The sequence below is a fragment of the Euleptes europaea genome, chromosome 9 (assembly GCF_029931775.1).
Source record: "Euleptes europaea isolate rEulEur1 chromosome 9, rEulEur1.hap1, whole genome shotgun sequence".
NCBI lineage: Eukaryota > Metazoa > Chordata > Lepidosauria > Squamata > Sphaerodactylidae > Euleptes > Euleptes europaea.
The window spans coordinates 67,166,028-67,185,315 of NC_079320.1; the positions used below are offsets into that span (position 1 = coordinate 67,166,028).

Here is a 19,288-nt window from a genome sequence, read left to right on the forward strand (position 1 = left end):
TTAAAAATGCCTATTCACCGTCCTGACGCAAAAGGAGAAATTCCACCACCACCCCTCGGCTTTACACGGTTCCCTCTGATTATTCTTCATGGTGGGCTCTTTTGTAATGCGAAGCAGGTCTGCAGCATCGGTTCAGCATGCAAAATTCAAACAAATCTGCGGGGAATTCAGCATGGAACGTGCTGCTAATTACCATGCAAAAATGGCCTAACAGTGCATTCCTAAGGAGAGTTACCCCAGTATAAGCCCACTGAAATGAATGGGCTTAGACTGGAGTAACTCTCCTTAGGAACGCACTGTAAATGGCCTCCAACCTTTACTAATACACACCAGTGCAACAATCCTCAGCCTTCTGCACCTCCTTCCATCCTATCAAGCATAGATACATAAAACAAGGAACTAAGATGTTCACTTTCCTACCACTGCTGAAGCCAAAACATTCCCATTATTTTAACTGTAACTTTTATTTTATTTTTATATACATATGTTTTTTGAAGAATATGACAAACATGTCTTCTCTCCAACTTAACAAAAGAACTTGAAAATAAGACTGCCCAACTGACCTGTTTGAAGGGATTCCCGTTTTGAATAAGGGTGGAGGAGACGTAAACTCAGCTTTGGTTGGCTGCAGTGATATTTCTTTCTCCACATTTCCAGTTCTGCCCTGCTGTACCTTCAGAATAAAAGTGTCCTCGTTAGCGCAGTCTAATTTTTTTTTTACTTTATTTATATCTCACCTTTCTCCCCAATGTGGACCCAAAGCAGCTTACATCACTCTCTCCTCCATTTCATCCTCATGACAACCCTATGAGACAAGTTTGGCTGAGTGTATGTGACTGACCCAAAGACACCCACACTAAGCACCCAATGGCAGAGTGGGATTCGAGCCTGGGTCTCCCAGCTCCCAGTATGGCAATTCAACCACTATACCACGTTAGAATGAAATCTTTCTGAATAAACTTTTAAAAAACGGAATTACAAATATCCACACTTTCTAACACACTGTGGTTGCTCATTCCATCAATGAAAGAAATATATTATCACCTGGACCCCAAATTGCCTTCTATGAGAGGGTACAACTTCTTCCTCTGCTTGGGACAAACGGGACTTACTTATGCTTTACTGCTATTGTGTGTACATCCCTTTAAGATCAGGACAAGCAGAACAGTTGGCCAACTCAAGGGCATATGGTCACAGCTCACATCCCATGAGGTAGGGAACAATTTTTCCTAGTATTAGTGTATGCTATCCTCCAGCACACTGCAGACCAGGATTGCTAACCTCACCATTACACACTCCTCTCTGGATCTTTAAACTGCCACAGTGGTGTACTGGTGCAGTGCTCTCCCAGGGATCCTCCATTGGAAAGGTAACACACTACACTCTAACTTTCATTGTTATAAGAATCATGAACAGAATCATAGAATAGAACCATGGAAAAGGTTGCAGCCTTATCACCAGATAAAGTTGATGCAGAGCTCTACCAGCCACAGTTTGTGGAGGGGCCATGGCTCGGTGGTAGGGCATCTGCTTTGCATGTAGGAGATCCCAGATTCAATCCCCGGCATCGCCAGTTGAAATGATTATGTAGTAAGTGATGTGGAAGACCTCAACCTGAGACCCTGGAGAGCCACTCTCATTCTGAGTGGACAATACTGACGTTGATGGACCAATGGCCTGATTCAGTACAAGGCAACTTCATGTGTATGTGCATAGTTGGAACATGGACTTCGAAGCAGGTTTGTATCCGGAATGCTAATGTGCACAGGCAGCAGGATGGTGCACAGTGTTTGACCTGAATGTGGGGAACCAAAGATAAAACTCCTACTCTATCAGTTATGAAAATCATGAGGTGGCCTTGGACAAATCAGTACCATTCCAGATTACTCTGAAATTTGAATCCTTATGTGAGTTTCTTGGAGGAAGGCTGTGATAAAAAGCTCTAACGGGTCAGTTTACAATTGTCAGCTTTCTTGTATTTTGGAAAACAAGTGCAAACTTCTGCATAATCCACCTACAAGTCTCTTGTAATAAGTCACTGAACAGGAAGGTCACTCAATCCCATGGCACTTTAGCTTATACTGCTGTCCAGTTCTGAAATGTAGAGGTATAAAATACTTCCCACTTAAACGCCATCCACAACCGGGGGAGGCAGAAGCAGATTTGAGAACGAAACAGAATATTAAACAACTGTACAAAATATGGATTGCCAACTAGAGGTGCATGGGCCAGATCCATCCTATGGCTAAATGCTGCTCCTGGTGGCTCTATAAAATGAAATGAAGGTGGGCTTCTAGAAAAGTTATTCCAAGCATCAGTTCATAAGAAAGCAGCAACTAGCTTCTATGTGCATCTTAGGTACTTTAGATATTCCTATATCATGCATACTCCTGCAAGACAAGTAACTGCTGTCAACCTAGCTCTTGAGGTTTTCAGGAAGCACTCTCACTCCTCAGTGTTCCCATATTTTTATACCATCCAAGCACACATGCTCTCTTTATGTACAGACCTTAATGAGAGGTCCATAAAAGCAGTTGCCAGTGACAACCATATGTTTGATCGTAGTGGCCACCTATACTTGACCCAAGCATGAAGTGAAAAACTCTTCCCCTTCTCCAAGTTTTCTACCCAATACAGAGAATTCAGAGAAAGAAAGCATCTTCTCACATGGTGCTGGCTTGCAGGGGCAAACTTTCCTTCCCCGAATTTTCCAGCATGCACAAAGAAGAGATAGGACCTTGTCTCTGACTCCACACTACGCTTTGAAAGCAGAGAAATTTCTTGCTGATTCCCAGCACCTTCAAATTTCAGTGCAAAGTTAGTACTAAGACTCCAACGCTTCTCAAGTTCTCCATGCATTTCAGGCGACTCGGGAGGAGGTGAGTTGTCAATGGAAATCACAGATATTGACTGCAGCCTTTACTGGTAGGTGATGCCAACCTGATGATTTTACTGACCCCTGAAACAGTGTCTGAAGAACAGAATGTCCCTTCCTCACCCCCAACACAGGCCCCTGAATATAGAAACAGGTCATTCCTGATTTAGAAAAAAAAAATGTTAATCCAACTGCTTGACCACTCATGCTCAGAACAATTACTGGACAGGAAAAAGATACATCTAAACTTACATCAGACAACACTCCTTTAAAATACGTTTAACTAAAAGAATGCAGCATACAAAAAGTCATATAGCTGCCACAGCAATCATTAGTAAATTAGGCTGTAGAATCACAGGCTTCAAAAGCACAGAAATTATAGAATTTTACATGCAACAAATTGGGACGATATATCAAAAAAAAACTTGTAAAAAACCCCCAGCTGTGTCCACTTCTGCTTGGACTCAGCTCTTGGAAGTGAAATGGCAAACAGTAATTAGAGTGACTAAGGAAAGTTTACCAACATTCACCTTAAAAAGATTGTATCTGCCATCTGGAATCTCTGCCCCTGGTGTTACTTCCATAGCAATGTCTTCGGCCTAAGTTAAATAACACATTGCCCATTAAAATAACACATTATGGACTGATGGGCTACATTACAACTAACAACAGGTTACAAGCTAGTGGCAGCTTGGTGGTTCCACACTATAAACACAAAGTCAACAAAGAAATGGAGCAAAGGTTCTGGATGATGGGGACAAAAAGGAAAGGTATGAGCTTTGAACCACACAAGGACTTCTAACACTCACTGCGGACGTGGTACTATGCCAACTTCAGAAGGGAAAAGTATTTCCGTATTATGGTACACCAGAGATTCTATTTATTACCGTAATTTTATTTGTTGTTGAGGTAACAGGTAAAACTTCGAGTCCCATGCGTATCCTCTTTTGTTTCTCACAGTATGCTTTCCAGGTGTCTTCATTAAACCCATAATTGAAGTAATCTGAAAGATCAGCACCTTAAGGAGAAAAAGCAAATGAACAACTATGCTAGGAATTAAATACCACTGGCACAGAAAAGGGGAAGAATCCATAACTCCTGCTCCCAAGCTCTCTAGATACTGACTTTAAGTGAAACCATTCTGAAGAGCCATCTCTCCAGATTGCACATGCTGGCATTTTCAAACGGAGATTCACAAAGCGGAGCCAGCTAATTATTTATTTGAATAATTGTAGCCTGCTCCCCCACCCCCCAAAAAACTGGACCCAGTACTAGCTAAGCTAGAACTGCAAATTACAAATTTACTCACATGCAGTCACAGGCCACCCATATTGTAAAGTGTTTTGGCTTGCTACTGAATGTTTGTGGACTGGGATGTTCTCACAGTTCAAAATTCTACTGCTTACAAGAATTACTAATTCACAGCTCATGCAAAGCAGAGTTACACCCTCCTGTAACTCTGAAGTCAATGGGCTTAAATGGATGTAACTCTGCTTAAGATGTTAGCTTCTTAATCAAATGGTTAAGTATTCCCATGGTCAGTGTTAAAAGTGGGCACTTTATTTCTGTTCACCTATGTAATTTCACCAGCAAGACTATTAGCAGGCAACTTATAACAGAGGGAAGCAACCTTGTTTGGTCCAAGTACTGAGAAAAAAAATGCAACATCTGTGAAGTTGCTGGCATGCTAAATGGGAAGGGGGGAGGTATTTTCTTACAGCTAGAGCGGTTCCTCGGTGGAACAGGTTTCCTGGGGAGGTGGTAAAATCTCCTCCCTGGAGGTTTTTAAGAAGTGAGATGGCCATCTGTCAGCAACACTGATTCTATGATCTTAAGCAGATGATGAGAGGGAGGGCACCTTGGCCATCTTCTGGGCATGGTCACTGGGGGTATAGGGGGGATGTAGTTGTGAATTTCCTGCATTGTGCAGGGGGTTGGACTACATGACCCTGATGGTCCCTTCCAACTCTATCATTCTATGTACTTGTCCAGACATGCTTGGACCTCAGTGATCGTTCAGTATTTCAGGGATTCACTTTGGCCTTTTCTGGTAGCTTGGAGGTCATGATGGGCATAAGTCATGCCTGCTGCCTTCCCCTGCACTGCTGGCCCCAATGGTGCTGCCAATTCCTTGACTGCTTGGACAGATTTGGCTTCAGGTGCCAATCAAAATGTCCTGGTATGTCATTATTGGTACACATGGCAGGGGTTGCCTACCCTTATTCTACAACAATAAAAGTTTCAGCCCAAGGATTTGTTACCTGGTTTTCTCCAAGGTTTGTCTTCAAAGGAATCTAAGTCAACTTCTAATAGTGGGACACCATTAATGCTTCCTGGTGCATCAAGATCAACCCCTTTTACTTTAGCACCTATCACGAAATGATAAAGAAGGGAAAAAATCATAGTTCTAACATCAGAACTTAAAACCATTTGCTACTTGTATTAAAGAATTGCCATATCAACAGAGACAGTCAATTAATTACAGAGAATCAGGAAAGAAATTAAGAGAGAAAAAAAGAAGCATAATTGTAACAGATGGCTTAACGTTCAAAGTTTAGAGCCAATGTAGTTTCCACAGCGGAGACCTCAGACATAACTTTCAGCAGGAGTCCTGGGGAAGCAATCTTAGCCTAAAGTACTTCATATGATGCATGAGAGATTAAAAGGAGGGTAAAACGACAACTCTTTTCTTGTGAAAAGACTAAAATAAATGTAGTTACATTTCTGTATACATACTTCCCTATTTAGTCTTATGCAGGGTCAGACCACTGGTCTATCGAGGCCAGTAGTACCTACTCTGACTACCAGTGGCTCTTCATGGTCTCAAGCAGAAGTCTTTCACACCACTTACAACCTGATCCTGGGACTGCCCGCAGAGCAGATGCTAAACTCCTGAACCACAACACTTCATCTAATTAGTTTCATTGTAATTCGTTTCAGTGCATCTTTTGCCCCATTTTTTATAAAAATGACCACACAGAAGTTGCTTACCAGAGGATCCATAGGAACGCCCTCCAGTTTTGATGTTGAGATTCACAGGTGCAGCACCATACCTAAAACCCAGATACAGATAATGGAGATAAGAGGAAGGTTTACAGTAATCAACCCTGACAGCCATTACATTCCTAGGAAACCAAGTATAACATTTGTGGATAATTACCCGCTTGTATTTGCATGATAGAAAATTAGAATTTCATTTTAAAGCTCTCTAAAGTCAGTTCGATCATATGAGTTGTTTAGAGGTTTGTTAGGCAAAGAAAAAATATACTTATTAAGAGCTTATACATTTTCTCTTGGGTCAAGCATACAAATACACCCATTAAATACAAATATTCTGTGTATCCCTCTTTCTCTCTATGTATATTGTTTGTTTGTTTTGTTTTTGTTACTTATCATAGATAACCAGAAAGTGGCTATTAACCAGTCTGACAGTGGCATTCCATGAAACCCAGATCCTTAATGCCAATCAGCAACTTACCCATACTGAGGGGCTCCTGTTTTAATATCTCCTATAGTGACCTGAACATCATCTTCATCATCATCGCTGTCACTGTCACTATCATCCTCAGCCTCTGTCACTTTCTACAAGAAAATGATGTTATAAGATATTATATGCAATTCAATTACTAGACAAAATTAACTTTAGGGCTCCCCATATTGAAAAGAAACTGAGGCAGCAAACGGAAAGCAGCTGCAACGAGGGAGAGACTAAGGAAGGGGAGAAAGGCATGGAGGAGGTCATGGCAGCAGGTGAAAAGCAGCAAGGTGGAAGAGGAGGCAGAGTGAGAGGCGGGGAAAGGTGACAAGCAAGGGGGGAGGTGGGGGAGCAGCAGCAAAGAGCAGCAAGCAGGGGCAGGAGATCCCCTCCCTTCGTGGGTCTCTGCTTGTGATAGACTAACAGCAGAAATTCATTACCAAGCTTAAGAACTGAAAACTAGAAGGAGTATCATGAAAGGGGGTAAGATTACAGACATTCTAGGTTGAGGACAATGGCTGTTACCGCACTAGGTATTCCCAGCAATGTATTAAGAGTTTGGAAATGTTATAAAAAATACTGTTCGTACTTTCTATGTATTCCCACCGATGTATTAAGAGTTTGAAACTGTTATAAAAAATACTGTTCGCACTTTGTTTGGCCCCTTTAGCTGTGAAAACATCTTCCAACCATTTTTTAGTTGTGGCATCCAAAAACCCTTTTAAAGCGATGTTTTTTATAACATTTCCAAACTCTTGATACATTGCTGGGAATACCTAGTGCGGTAACAGCTAATGTCAGAAATCACACCATCAAATTTCATTATATTTGGGCTGCCTTTACTATTCTGTATGGACAATCAAACATCAACCACACACTACTGTTTAAGGCCCAGCAGCTATCATGAGTAGCTTCCCCAGATTCCAAGTAGGTAAAATAATTTTTCCTATTACTACTACCGTTTTCACGACACCATTTTCAGCAGCCTCTTCTTCATTTCCAGTTGGGGGTGGAACACTTTAAAACACAAGAAAGCATAAACTAGTTATTAGCCATGGTGGATAAAGCACAAAAAATAAGTTTTATTTAAACCAGGGATAGCGAACTTAATTGTTACAAGGACCAGTTATGACATAAATGTCACTTGGTCAGACTGGACCATGCCTCGCCAGCCCAGATCGAGGTTGGGGGGGGGGGCGGCTGCCTTGCGGGCCAGATAAGAGCTCTCAAGGGGCCAGATCCGGCCCTCAAGCCTTACGTTTGATGCCCCTGATTTAAACCGAATTACATAAAAACTATTCGCATTTTACATCAAAGTTAACATAGATTTTGGGGGGGAAGTTAACAGGAAGTCATGAGATCATTCCATGTGCCCATCTCAAGGCTCCTTCCCCCCAGTTACCAAATAACGTGAGACCAAAAGAAAAGAAGACAGCCCCATGGAACCTTACACTGTGTCTGGGGTCCAGTATTTCCTGAGAACCTCATGCCATATCAGCTATTTTATTGTGTTTTAACTGATAGCTGTACTTATTTTTAATCTTAATACTTATTTTTAATCAGTATCTGTTCTGGATTGGGAAGACCTGGGTTCAAATTTCAAATTTCCAACTGACTACGAAGTGCACTGGGTGACCTTGGGCCTGTCACATTTCCTCTACACCTCACAGGAGAAGAAAACCATGCACGCCACCCTGAGCACCTTGAAGCAAACTGTTAACAGTTATTGACATAAGCCATTTAGAACAAACATGTTTGCTAAAATATAGCCTTGGATACTCACCGTGAGGGCTTATTCTCCTCTGAGGCGAAGGGCATCCTGAGCTGCGGGTTGTTTTCCCTCTCCATCCGGGTAGGCAGGACTAAAAGATTCTGACTTCCTGTGATACTTGGCGGGAAAACAGCCTGAGGAAGCCAGTTACCGTCTAGACTAGCTACATTAACAGCAGTAGGAAGAACTCGCTATATAAACTAACTGTAAATTGCAATTGCATATAACCCAACATGAACAGATAGACAGATAGAGCCATTCCTGTGCTAAGCAGGAGACAAGTACTGAACAGTTAAAATTTTTATTGTAAGACAAGTTATAAGGGAGGGGCAGGATGCCCTTCGCCTCAGAGGAGAATAAGCCCTCACGGTGAGTATCCAAGGCTATATTCTCCCCTGAGGCAAGGGCATCCTGAGCTGCGGGACTTATAAGAGCTCCCCAAAAAAGGGTGGGATAAGCTACACTTACTCGACTACATTCTGCAGGACCCTGCGGCCGAAGGCCGCCTGCGCTGAGGACCATGTGTGAATTTTATAATGCTTGATAAATGTTGAAACAGAGGACCAGGTTGCGGCCCGGCAAATTTCTTCCAGCGGGGCCTGTTTGTCAAAGGCGGCAGTAGTTGCCATACTCCTAAGGGAATGAGCTGTGATGCCCTCGGGCACTGGCTTGCCAGCTACCTTGTAAGCTTCAGCTATGCATGCCTTGATTGTGTTACTGATGGCAGCGGCTGACATCTTTTTTCCTTTACTGGGGTTAGATATTCCTATAAATAGGAAGTCTGACTTTCTAAATTCTGCAGTACGCTTAATGAATGTGCGGATGGCTCTCCTGAGGTCTAAGGTATGCCATAATGCTTCGGTTGTGCCTGATGGATTGGGGCAGAACGATGGGAGGTTTATTTCCTGAGATCTATGGAAATGGGAGTTTATTTTAGGCCGGAAGGTGGGGTCTGGAGTTAGGACAACCTTGTCTTTATGGAAGACACACAGGCCTTTTCTGATGGAAAGGGCTCTGAGTTCCGATACCCTCCTAGCTGAGGTAATAGCTGTAAGGAAGAGGACCTTCATGCGAAGGTACCTCATCGGAACCGTTTTGAGAGGTTCGAATGGTGGACCCATGAGAATCTTAAGAACCAGATTAAGATTCCATGTAGGGAACCTGTGAGAGGCAGGAGGTTGAATTTGGGATACCCCTTTTAGAAAGGCAGAGATGTGTCTATGCTGTGTCGTGGGATGTCCGTCCGTGAAAGGAACAACAGTAGAAATGGCGGCCAATTGTCTTCTTAAAGTGGAAGCCTTCAGGTTCTGTCTAACCCCTTCCTGTAAAAATTCCAGGATGCCGGGAATGTCAGGGTGAAGTGGGTCCATTTGCTTTCTCCTGGCCCAGCGAACGAAAGCCTTCCACGACGCGTTGTAAATGCGCCTAGTGGAGGGCTTTCTGGCCTCCAAAATTGTGTTAACCACTTCGACGGAATAGCCTAGCTCTAGCAGTGACCGCCTTTCAAGTGCCAGGCGGTCAAACAGAACCAATGAGGGTCTGGGTGAAGGATAGGTCCCTGTCTGAGAGTGTTGGATTCCGTTGGAATTTGCCATGGATCTTGGCAGGACATGCTCTTCAGAGTTACAAACCATGGCCTCCGAGGCCAGTAAGGGGCTATTAATATCACATTGGCTTTGTATTGATGGATCTTGCGGAGGACTTTTGGTAGAATGGGTATTGGGGGGAAAGCATACAGCAGTCCCCTGGGCCACGGGCTGAGAAGGGCGTCTGTGCCTTCTGCCTTTGGGTGAAAATACCTGGAGTAGAATCTGAGTACCTTGCGGTTTGATTCGGAGGCAAACAGATCTACTAAGGGGGTGCCAAATATTTCTGTGATCTGAAGAAATGTTCCTGGATCTAACTCCCATTCTCCTTCGTCTAAATTTTGCCGGCTTAACCAGTCGGCCTGGCAATTGAGGTCTCCCTTGATATGTTCCGCTCTGATCGAGGGAAGATTGGCTTGAGCCCAAGTGAGAATTGCTACTGCTTCTCTGTGAAGGGAAGAGGACCTGGACCCCCCCTGTTTGTTGATGTGCGCTTTTGTAGCGACATTGTCCGTTCTGATAAGTACATGATGGTTCCTGATTATGTCTGCGAACTTCCAGAGAGCTAATTTGACAGCTCTCAGCTCCAACAGGTTGATATGGAGCAGTGATTCCTGGTGGGTCCAGCGACCCTGGGCTACCTGATCTCCCAATATGGCCCCCCATCCGAAAAGGCTGGCGTCTGTGAAGACTTGAACAGGGTCTTCGTGAATGTACTGTGTGGCTTTGTGCAGGTTCGACGGAACAGTCCACCACAGAAGACTGTGTCTGACGCTGTGTGGGATTGTCACTGACTTGACCTTTTTTCTTGCTATATCTAATTGGTGGGGACGTAGAAGCCACTGAAGGGGGCGTGAGTGAAAGCGTGCCCATGGGACAATCGCTATGCACGACACCATCAGGCCCAGTAGAGCCGCAAGGGACATTAGCATAGCGGACTTTGATTTGGTCAGTTTGGTAGCAAAGGTTTTCAGTTTGCTTATTCTCTCCTGGGATAGAGATAAAGAGTTGGTCTTTGAGTTGATTCTGGTTCCCAGGTGTGTCATAACTTGGGAAGGTTGTAAGGAACTCTTGCCGAAATTTATGAGATATCCATGTTCCTGGAGGACCTGGATAACGTGATCTGTATGGGTGCGGGAGAGATTTGGTGTTGGAGCACAGATCAGAATATCGTCCAGGTACGGGTGTACCTGGACTCCTTCCTGTCTGAGTGTAGCAATGACTGTTACCAGTACCTTCGTGAAGACCCTCGGGGCGGATGTCAACCCGAAGGGGAGGGCTCTGAATTGGTAATGGTTGGGTCCATAGGCGAACCTGAGGAATGGTCTGTGTAGTGGATGTATAGGAATATGGAGGTAGGCCTCCGTCAGATCCACAGCCGTCATAAAGGTGCCAGGGAGTAGAGATTCCACTATTGACTTGACTGTTTCCATGCGGAAGTGTCTTCGAGCCATCCTCTTGTTGATGTACTTCAAGTCGAGGATGGCCCTCCAGTCGCCGTTTTTCTTTGGCACCGTAAAAAATATGGAATATACTCCCTGGCCCTTCTGAGAGCTGGGGACTGGCTCTATGGCTTTGATGAATAGCAGGTGTTGAATTGCTGTTATTGTCCTTGAATGTTTCTCTGTTTTGAGTGATATAGGGGAATTTAGGAAGAGATCCCGGGGTCGGGAGGTGAATTCCAGTAGGTATCCATTTGATAGGATCTGAGAGACCCATTTGTCCGGGTTGGACAAGGCCCACCTTGCTGTGAACATTTGTAACCTCCCCCCCACGTAGGTGTGATCGGCGTCACTGAGGGGGGTGTTTGGGTAATCGGTCGCCCTTATCTGACCTGGCCTGGAAGTTTTGGGGCCTAGAGAATCTCCCCCCTCTGCGAAAGGATCTGGTATTGTTCCATGATCCCCGGTTTGACACCCAAGAGCCTCTCCTGAAGTCTGTTCTGAATCTGGGAGTGAATTTGGGGGAACGAAAGGAATGATACAGAGGAGAACGTTGGTCTTTTTTGATCTGCATGGGAAGGACCTGTTTTTTATCCTTTGTTTCAACAAGGATACTGTCCAGCTTTTCTCCGAAAAGCCTCCCCTCTTTGACTGGGTAGGCCATCAGTGTAGCTTTGGCCTTAAAATCAGCTGGCCAGGACCTGAGCCATAGACCCCTTCTAATGGAGGTGACTGATGCCATTGACCTCGCTACTGAGGACATGGTATCTAGTGAGGCATCCGCCATCACGGTCAACGCAGTTTGTACTCTGTCAAGACCACCAAGAACTCTGAGGCTATCATCTGGTACAAGTTGTATAATTTTCTTGACCCATAAATAAGCGGCCCTAGCAAGGCCCAAGCAAAGATGGAAGTGGTAGCGCTGGTCTGAATGGCCATGGCTGAGGCCTCGTGCGCCTTCCTCGCCAGGTAGTCTGACTTTCTGTCTAACTGGTCCCTCAGGGAGCCCACCCCGTCTTCTGGGATCAAACCTGGTGATTGGAGGTCCAACACAGGGGCGTCTACTAAGGGAACCTTAAGCATTTCCATGGCATGTGGAGCCAGATTGTATAATTTTTTAATACTAGTGGGGAGTTGTTTATTGGGAGTTGGGTGCTCCCATTCGTCTCTGACCGCGTTAATGAAAAATTCTGGGAAGGGTACTGAATTGGTTGTTGTCTTAGGTCTTGGAAAGCATTCCTTGACCCCTTTTTTTAACTTAGACTTTGGCTCTTCAGATTGATCTGATTCCTCATTGAGATCAAGGGCGAGGATAGCCTTTGCCAAAAGGGCCTGATAATCCTCCCCAGAAAAAAGTCTGTTATGCTGTTCTACTTGTTGAGGTGGGTCTTCGTCGGAATCGAATTCCCCCTCCTCTAACTCCTCCTCCTCCTCATAATCTACAGAAGAAATGGGAGACTTAGAGAGATCCATTTGATTCTCCCTGGTTTCACATGGCTTAGCCTTCATTGCTGCTTTTGTAGGCCATGACCCACTCCTGCCAGCAGAGGGAGCATCGACCTTTGATTTTGCCTCATTTACAGCAGAAGTGCAGTTGGAAAAGGAAGGATTAGGCGGGAGATTGGGAGGGGGAAGGGAGGGGTCCAATCCCATAGGGGGAGGGAGGCGAGTTTGAAAGGATTGAAAGGCCATCCACTGACGCTGGAGGGCATAATTAATAAGGTCATCAGCATTTTGCCATGAAATAAATTGTGCGCCTGCCACCTCCTGGGAGGGGGGGGGCTGCCAACTCCCGGCGGGAACGTTCCCGTTTGCGCAGGGTTACCAGAGGATGCAGCTGCCATCGGATCCGAACGTCCCTGATGCTTGTTGAGCGGTTTAGCCGGTTTTGGGGAAGAGGCGGGTGACTTGCGCCCGGCTTTCGCCCCTGCTCCAACTTTAACGCCGCGCCTTTTTCTCCGGGCGCCCGGTAGCTGCGGCGCTATTTTGCGCGCCTTTTTAGGCTTTTCTAAAGGCGCCTCCGGATCAGGCGTCTGGGTCTCTCCCGGTTCCTCTTTGCTCCCTAATGGTCCGCCTGGGCGGCCGTTGGGAGAACCGGAGCCCTTGGGGTTGCTCTGCACCAACCCCCTTTGATAGTCCTTCTCAGAGAGAAGGTCGTCTTCCCTAACTAAAATGGCGTCGGCCATCTTGGCTAAAGAAATAAGGAGGGAAGAAAAAACGGAGGGGGGGGGTAGAAGACAGACCAACACTCAAAAAACAAGGATCAAGGCGAAGATTAAGGACTCACGGAACACTGAGAGGTAAGCTGTAACACGAAAGGGAAAGAAACTACTCCTAGCTAAAGAAATGAAGCCTAAAGGCACAGAGCTATGCGGAGTTGCCTGCTCCACCCGGATAGGCAGGACGGAAACTGGCTTCCTCAGGCTGTTTTCCCGCCAAGTATCACAGGAAGTCAGAATCTTTTAGTCCTGCCTACCCGGATGGAGAGGGAAAACAACCCGCAGCTCAGGATGCCCTTGCCTCAGGGGAGAATGTGGGGTAATGCACAATGCCCTGACCTGGCTGGCCCAGGCTAGCCTGATCTTGTCAAATCTCAGAAGCTAAGCAGGGTCAGCCCTGGTTAGTATTTGGATGGGAGACCACCAAGGAATACCGGGGTTGCTGTGCAGAGGAAGGCACAGGCAAACCACCTCTATTAGTCTCTTGCCATAAAAACCCCAAAAAGGGGTTGCCATAAGTCAGCTGCGACTTGAGGGCACTTTACACACACACACAATGCACAATACATAAATACACCATTCAATTCATTTTGAGGGAGCGTATGAGAAGCACTGTGAATTTCTGCTTACCAGTGGGCAAGAAAAGGTGGCGATGGAGCTGCCAGGGCCACCGCTGCAGCACTGTGCAGCTACTGATGCTTGGCCTGAGTGCAGGATGATGTCACCGGCTGGTGCTGGGTTCCACTAGCCAATCAGCAGCTACACACCTACATGGTGTTGCAGTGTAGCTCCAGCAGCTCTAACACTGCTTTCCATCACCTGCCATTAAGGGCCCCCTCTATGATGCACAGTGGTGGATGCTGGGATATTTCCACTGCCCAATCTATTGAGCCACCACTGCTCAATAAAACACAGTGCATGCTATGGCTGCCAATATTTACTGTGAACTGTTGATACAGCACTTTGAAATGCAGTCATGGATATCCCCAAAAACAAGAAAACGTTTTCGAAGATCACTGTCCAAAATGTATCAACAGTAATTTGTTCATGAAAAGGAGATTCCACGTGTGGCTCTGTTGAAGTAGGTGTGCAACAGCCTGCTGCAGTGGGAAAATAATGAGGAATACATACCATATTGCACATAGAAGTGCAAATATTTGAATCATCTGTACTGGAGCAAAGGCAGTAAATGCTTGCTACACAACATGATAAATGAGAAAAATAAAAATATAAACGCCAACTTTAACTTTCAATGCAAAATTAGCCAGCAAGAAATAATTAATCCAGCCAACATTTCTAAACACGTTTCACAACGAATACTTCAAAGATTACACAAGTGACAGGACACTTACCTGGCAGGCGTTTCGTCTGGTCTCTCCTCTTCGTTTTCATCTATATAAAACAAACAAACAATTTTTAAAAATCACAGTTCCAAATACAATGACACAAATTGGAATGAAAACCTGAAGTTTGTTTCAGAGATGACATGGTGTAGTAGACGGGCAGCCCAATCCTGAAGGGAGAATACTTATGAGGGGCCTGGGGACGGCGCAGCCGTGCCACCTCCTGAGCGGTTTGCAGTGGCGTGGGGGGGGGGAAGCTATTTCCCCCCAAGCCCTGTGAAACTCATCCAAAGAGTTTCATGGGACTGTGTCACCCATTCTCCCAACCAATTCTACCTAACTGGGCTGTCGTGAGATAACAGAAGATGGCAGAATGATGTTCTAAGTTGCTTTGGTTGCCCACTGGGGGGAAAAGCATGATATAAATAAATGTAAACAGATGTAAATGTAGATAAATGTAAACAAATGAGTTTCTCTACATAATGCATGAATCCATTTTTCAGATTTCTGTTGCATTTCTCAAGCCATTATTTTAAGAGCCCTGCTCCAACACAGACACACAAATTAAATGTGAAACTTTTCCCCAAACTTTTATCAGCAGCAGAAAAAACTATGCCCACCTATTTTCCATTCTTCATGCATAGGAACACTACCGGAAAAACATGGTAACAATAATGTCATATTTTTACTAAGAAATTTTGTCCAAAGATGGCCCTGTATTAAGGAATTAATCTCAAATACAAACTCATACTGATTCATAATCATCACTCTATCATAATCACCACAGTATCTGTGTAAGTTTAAAATTAGGTTTTGACTATAAATGTCCTTCATGACTTCAGTAGAACAGATGGATGAGTCCTACAGTGCCTCAGAGACCAACAAAATTTTGGATTAAACGCTTTCAAGAGTCAAAGCTCCCTTCATCAGATACCCAGTGCCTACAGTGTTTACTTTCTTAAACTGAGGCTGCAATCCTATCTACACTTACGTAAGAGTAAGCCTGACTGTGAATACAGGATTTACTTTGAAGCATACATATACCGGATCAGGCAGGAAGATATTTTACTACAGAAAAGAAAATTTACTTTACAAACAGATCTTTTACCCATTGGGGCACATGGCAACATTGGTGTACCACTTTCTCTTTCCTCACAGCTGCCTGACTGATAGTGACTCAGGAAATAAAGCTTTTCTCCATGCCAGGTACACACTGTTATACAGCTTTGAAAGGTTCAGGAGATGTACAGCAAGTAGAGTGCTAATCTGGATCATGTCTTATAGGTAGGACAAATGCTATACACCACTGGACTGCTTACAGAAGACAGGGAGAACACCAAATTCATGCAGCATATCAACTTTAATATCCTACTTTTGGAGAAACAATGAAGCTAAAACATTTTCCACACAGTGACAAGTTTGTGTCATTTCCCCGTTGCTGCTGTAGCTGCCAATAAAGCCAGCAGCAATGGGGGTTCCATATGGCAGGTTTCCCCAGTTTTCCTGCCTCAGTCCCACAGAACCTGCCATCTAACCTGCTCTCAAGTCAACCAGAGCTTTTCCAGGTTTCTTAAGTGGCAAATGAATACCATGTTATCAGTCCATGTATTCATTAGATCAGTTCTCTGAATTCCCAGCTTTCATTTTTAAAAGTCTCTAATCTTTTATTGTGAAATGTGTTTCCCCTTATATCTCCATAATGAAAGGAGACGCAGACTTCTCTTTTTTTAATGAAATCTGGGAATTCATAGAACCTGCTACAATATTGTATCACTGCTCAAATTACCCTTTTTTTAAAAAGCCTGTGGTTATGAGGGCAGGAATGACTGCCACAGGGACAGGAAAAATAGTTGCTGTGTGAGTGGGCTGGGAAAATTCAAACATTCCCACCCACATGGAAGCCATCCAGGCATTACTTCAATCTTTTCCAAGACCTCCCAGCAAATTGATTTTGGGTTAGATGGGAGAAAAGCAGGGAAACCCTGGGATGTGCATGAATGGCGGGGGTGGGGGGAGATACGCTTCCCAACAGTGCCAAACCTGGATCAATTGACCCATCTGGAAGCAGCCTAAAACTTCAGAATAGTATATCTGGGCTCCAAACTGCTCATGCCAAGCTGCATCATGCTACCAGCACTGTTGCAAGAAAACCAATACAGACGCTCTTGAGGTGTCCACTACTGTACCTGTGCACAATTTGGGATTCCCCTTGTGTGTGGTGGGGGGGGGGATAGGCTATGTAATGATTATTAGACACCTACAAATCCTCTCCTCCAGCTTATTTTAGCAAGGGAAATCACACTGTACTTCCCCTGCATTTACAATGAAAAACATTGTAAACTTTTACTGGTTCTCCATCAAACAGGAAATAGGAAGTGCATCAATATGGTGATGGATAATTTTTGTCTCCTCGAAGACAACGCCTCAACATGGGCTATAATAAAGCTCCCTGCATTTGCAATGAAAAACATTTTAAACTTTTACTGGTTCTCCATCAACAGGAAATAGGAAGTGCATCAATATGGTGATGGATAATTTTTATTTTGTCTCCTCGAAGACAAAGCCTCAACATGGACTATAATAAAGCTCAGATCTAAGGTATCTTAGTCTATGAAACAAAAAAAATGGCCACAATTCTGTGGAGCGGCCCTTTGCAATGCCACCCTGGGCATGTATTCCCCGCCTAAAGGCCTTTCTCTCTCTCTCTCTCTCTCTCTCTCTCGAAAAGCCCATTATAAATAACAACAACATGTGGCACCCAGTTCAACCGGGCTTAACTGTCGAACCAACGTACACGGGGGGGGGGGGTTAAATCCAATGGTTCTTATTCCCCACGGACGTATTCGTAACAGCGTACTGAAGTATTAACCCGGGTACGCGTGTAAGGAAAGAGATCAAATCCACTCTGCTAGTAAGTTAATGTATTATTATATTCTACAAGGGGGTAGTACTAGGCATACCAATGTTGAACAATATTGATGTCATGTTTTTTTCCCTTTTTTCCTTCTGTACCCCCATTTATTATTGGAAATCAATAAAAACATTTATTAAAAAAAGAAGTAAAAAAAAACCCTTTCTTTCCACACCCCCCCCCCCACAACACACTTTAACAGCGAAGGAAATAACCCTAAATCCACAGGAGAGAAAAGGGGGGGGCTCCGGGTGAGGGATGATGGGATTAGTACCGCCAGCCGCAGGAGGGCTCGGGCAGGCCTCACGCGAGGCCATCCCCACGACTAGAGCAGGCGGGGCCTGGGCCGAGTAGGCCCCACGCGCGGCCTTGCGGCGGGGCGCCTGGAAGCCGGGGCCTGGCCCTTCCCCGCCCGCCGCGCGCCGGCCCTCGCGGGCGGCCTGGCCCAAGGCGCCGAGCAGGGGGCGGGAGAGCAGCACGGAGCGTGTGCGTTGAGGGGGGTGGGAGGGAGAGGGAGAGATCCGTACCGCCATAGAGCCACTCCTCCTCCTCATCCCCGGCGCCGGCCCCGCTCAGATCCGCCGCCAGCCGCTCCACCTCGCCGCCGGCCGACATGGCTGCTCCCGACTCCCCCCCCCTCACGCAAACAAGGCCCGGCGACGCCGAAACGCGTCCCCGCAATGGCTCCCCCCCTTCTCCTCCTCCTCTCGTCTTCCGGCCCGCGGTGAGGCCCCTCCCCGCCTCCCCCCCCCTCGCAGAGCAAGCACGCCGCAAGGAGCCGCGTCGCCCGTCTGGCTGACGGACACGCGCACCAGGCACACGCACGAGGCCGGGGGGGGGGCCTTCCCGGGCTCCCCCTCAGGGCCCAGGCCAGGAAAAAAAGACAACTCAGGCCATTTATGCATGGGAGGTTTCGCCTTGGGTTTGCTTTCTCTGGATGCACGCTCCCCACCACCACCACCACCACCACCACCAATGAAGTGCCTATAAACTTCATTTAGGGGGAAAAAACATATATTCTGCACCACCACCAATGAAGTGCCTATAACCGTGTTGGCGAACCTATGGCACGGGTGCCACTTCCGGCACGCGTAGCCCTTTCTGCCGGCACGCACGGTTCCTCCAAGCCGCTGGCCTTTCCGGCTCTGACCCACCCCGGATGGGGGAGGCTGTAGCCCAGGGGTGGGGAACCTCCGACATCATTGGCGGTGGCCCCCGGACTCTCCCACAGAAGCTGCCGCCATTGCCGCCGCTGGAGCGTGCGTGGCCGGCCAGGTGGGTGGGAGAGCGGGGAACAGAAGCCGAGCGCTCACACTCGGCATGGCCGGCGGCTTCTCCGGCGCCCTCTGGGCCTGTGCGAGCCGAGGGGCATGGCTGGTTGGTGGGTGCGAAGGAGGCGCCCTCTGCCCCACCCTGCTCGCCTCTCACAAGCCTGCCGCCGCGCCCCACCGAGTGGCAAATCCAAGGCAAAACCTCCCATGCATAAATGGCCTCTTTCTTTTTCTGTCTCCCTCTGTCCTTTTCTTTCTCTCCCTTGCTCCATTTCTTTCTCCCTTTCTCTCTCTTTTTTTCTTTCTCTCCCTCCCTTCCTTCCCTTTCCCCCTCCCTTCCCTTCTTTCCTTCCTTCCTTCCTTCTTTCCCTCCAGCAGCTTCTCCGGCACCCTCT

At 46.1% G+C, this 19,288-nt stretch overlaps 1 protein-coding gene across 8 annotated transcripts in view; it reads right to left on the reverse strand.

The window, feature by feature from the left end:
• Positions 1–18,252, reverse strand: part of FIP1L1 (factor interacting with PAPOLA and CPSF1) — a 48,911-nt gene extending 30,659 nt beyond the window's left edge. For 5 of the 8 annotated variants that reach the window (XM_056855557.1, XM_056855556.1, XM_056855558.1 and 2 more), the window contains exons 1-9: positions 18,150–18,252; positions 14,721–14,760; positions 7,310–7,367; positions 6,354–6,457; positions 5,867–5,928; positions 5,137–5,244; positions 3,763–3,893; positions 3,406–3,474; positions 564–673 (exon numbers count right to left, since the gene is read on the reverse strand). In XM_056855557.1, coding sequence (XP_056711535.1) covers positions 564–673; positions 3,406–3,474; positions 3,763–3,893; positions 5,137–5,244; positions 5,867–5,928; positions 6,354–6,457; positions 7,310–7,367; positions 14,721–14,760; positions 18,150–18,237 — 770 coding nt within the window. In that variant the 5' untranslated portion in view covers positions 18,238–18,252. The remainder of the gene's footprint in view (positions 1–563; positions 674–3,405; positions 3,475–3,762; positions 3,894–5,136; positions 5,245–5,866; positions 5,929–6,353; positions 6,458–7,309; positions 7,368–14,720; positions 14,761–18,149) is intronic. The other 3 variants (XM_056855562.1, XM_056855561.1, XM_056855559.1) reach the window with 1 other exon arrangement.
• Positions 18,253–19,288: the final 1,036 nt, after the last annotated feature.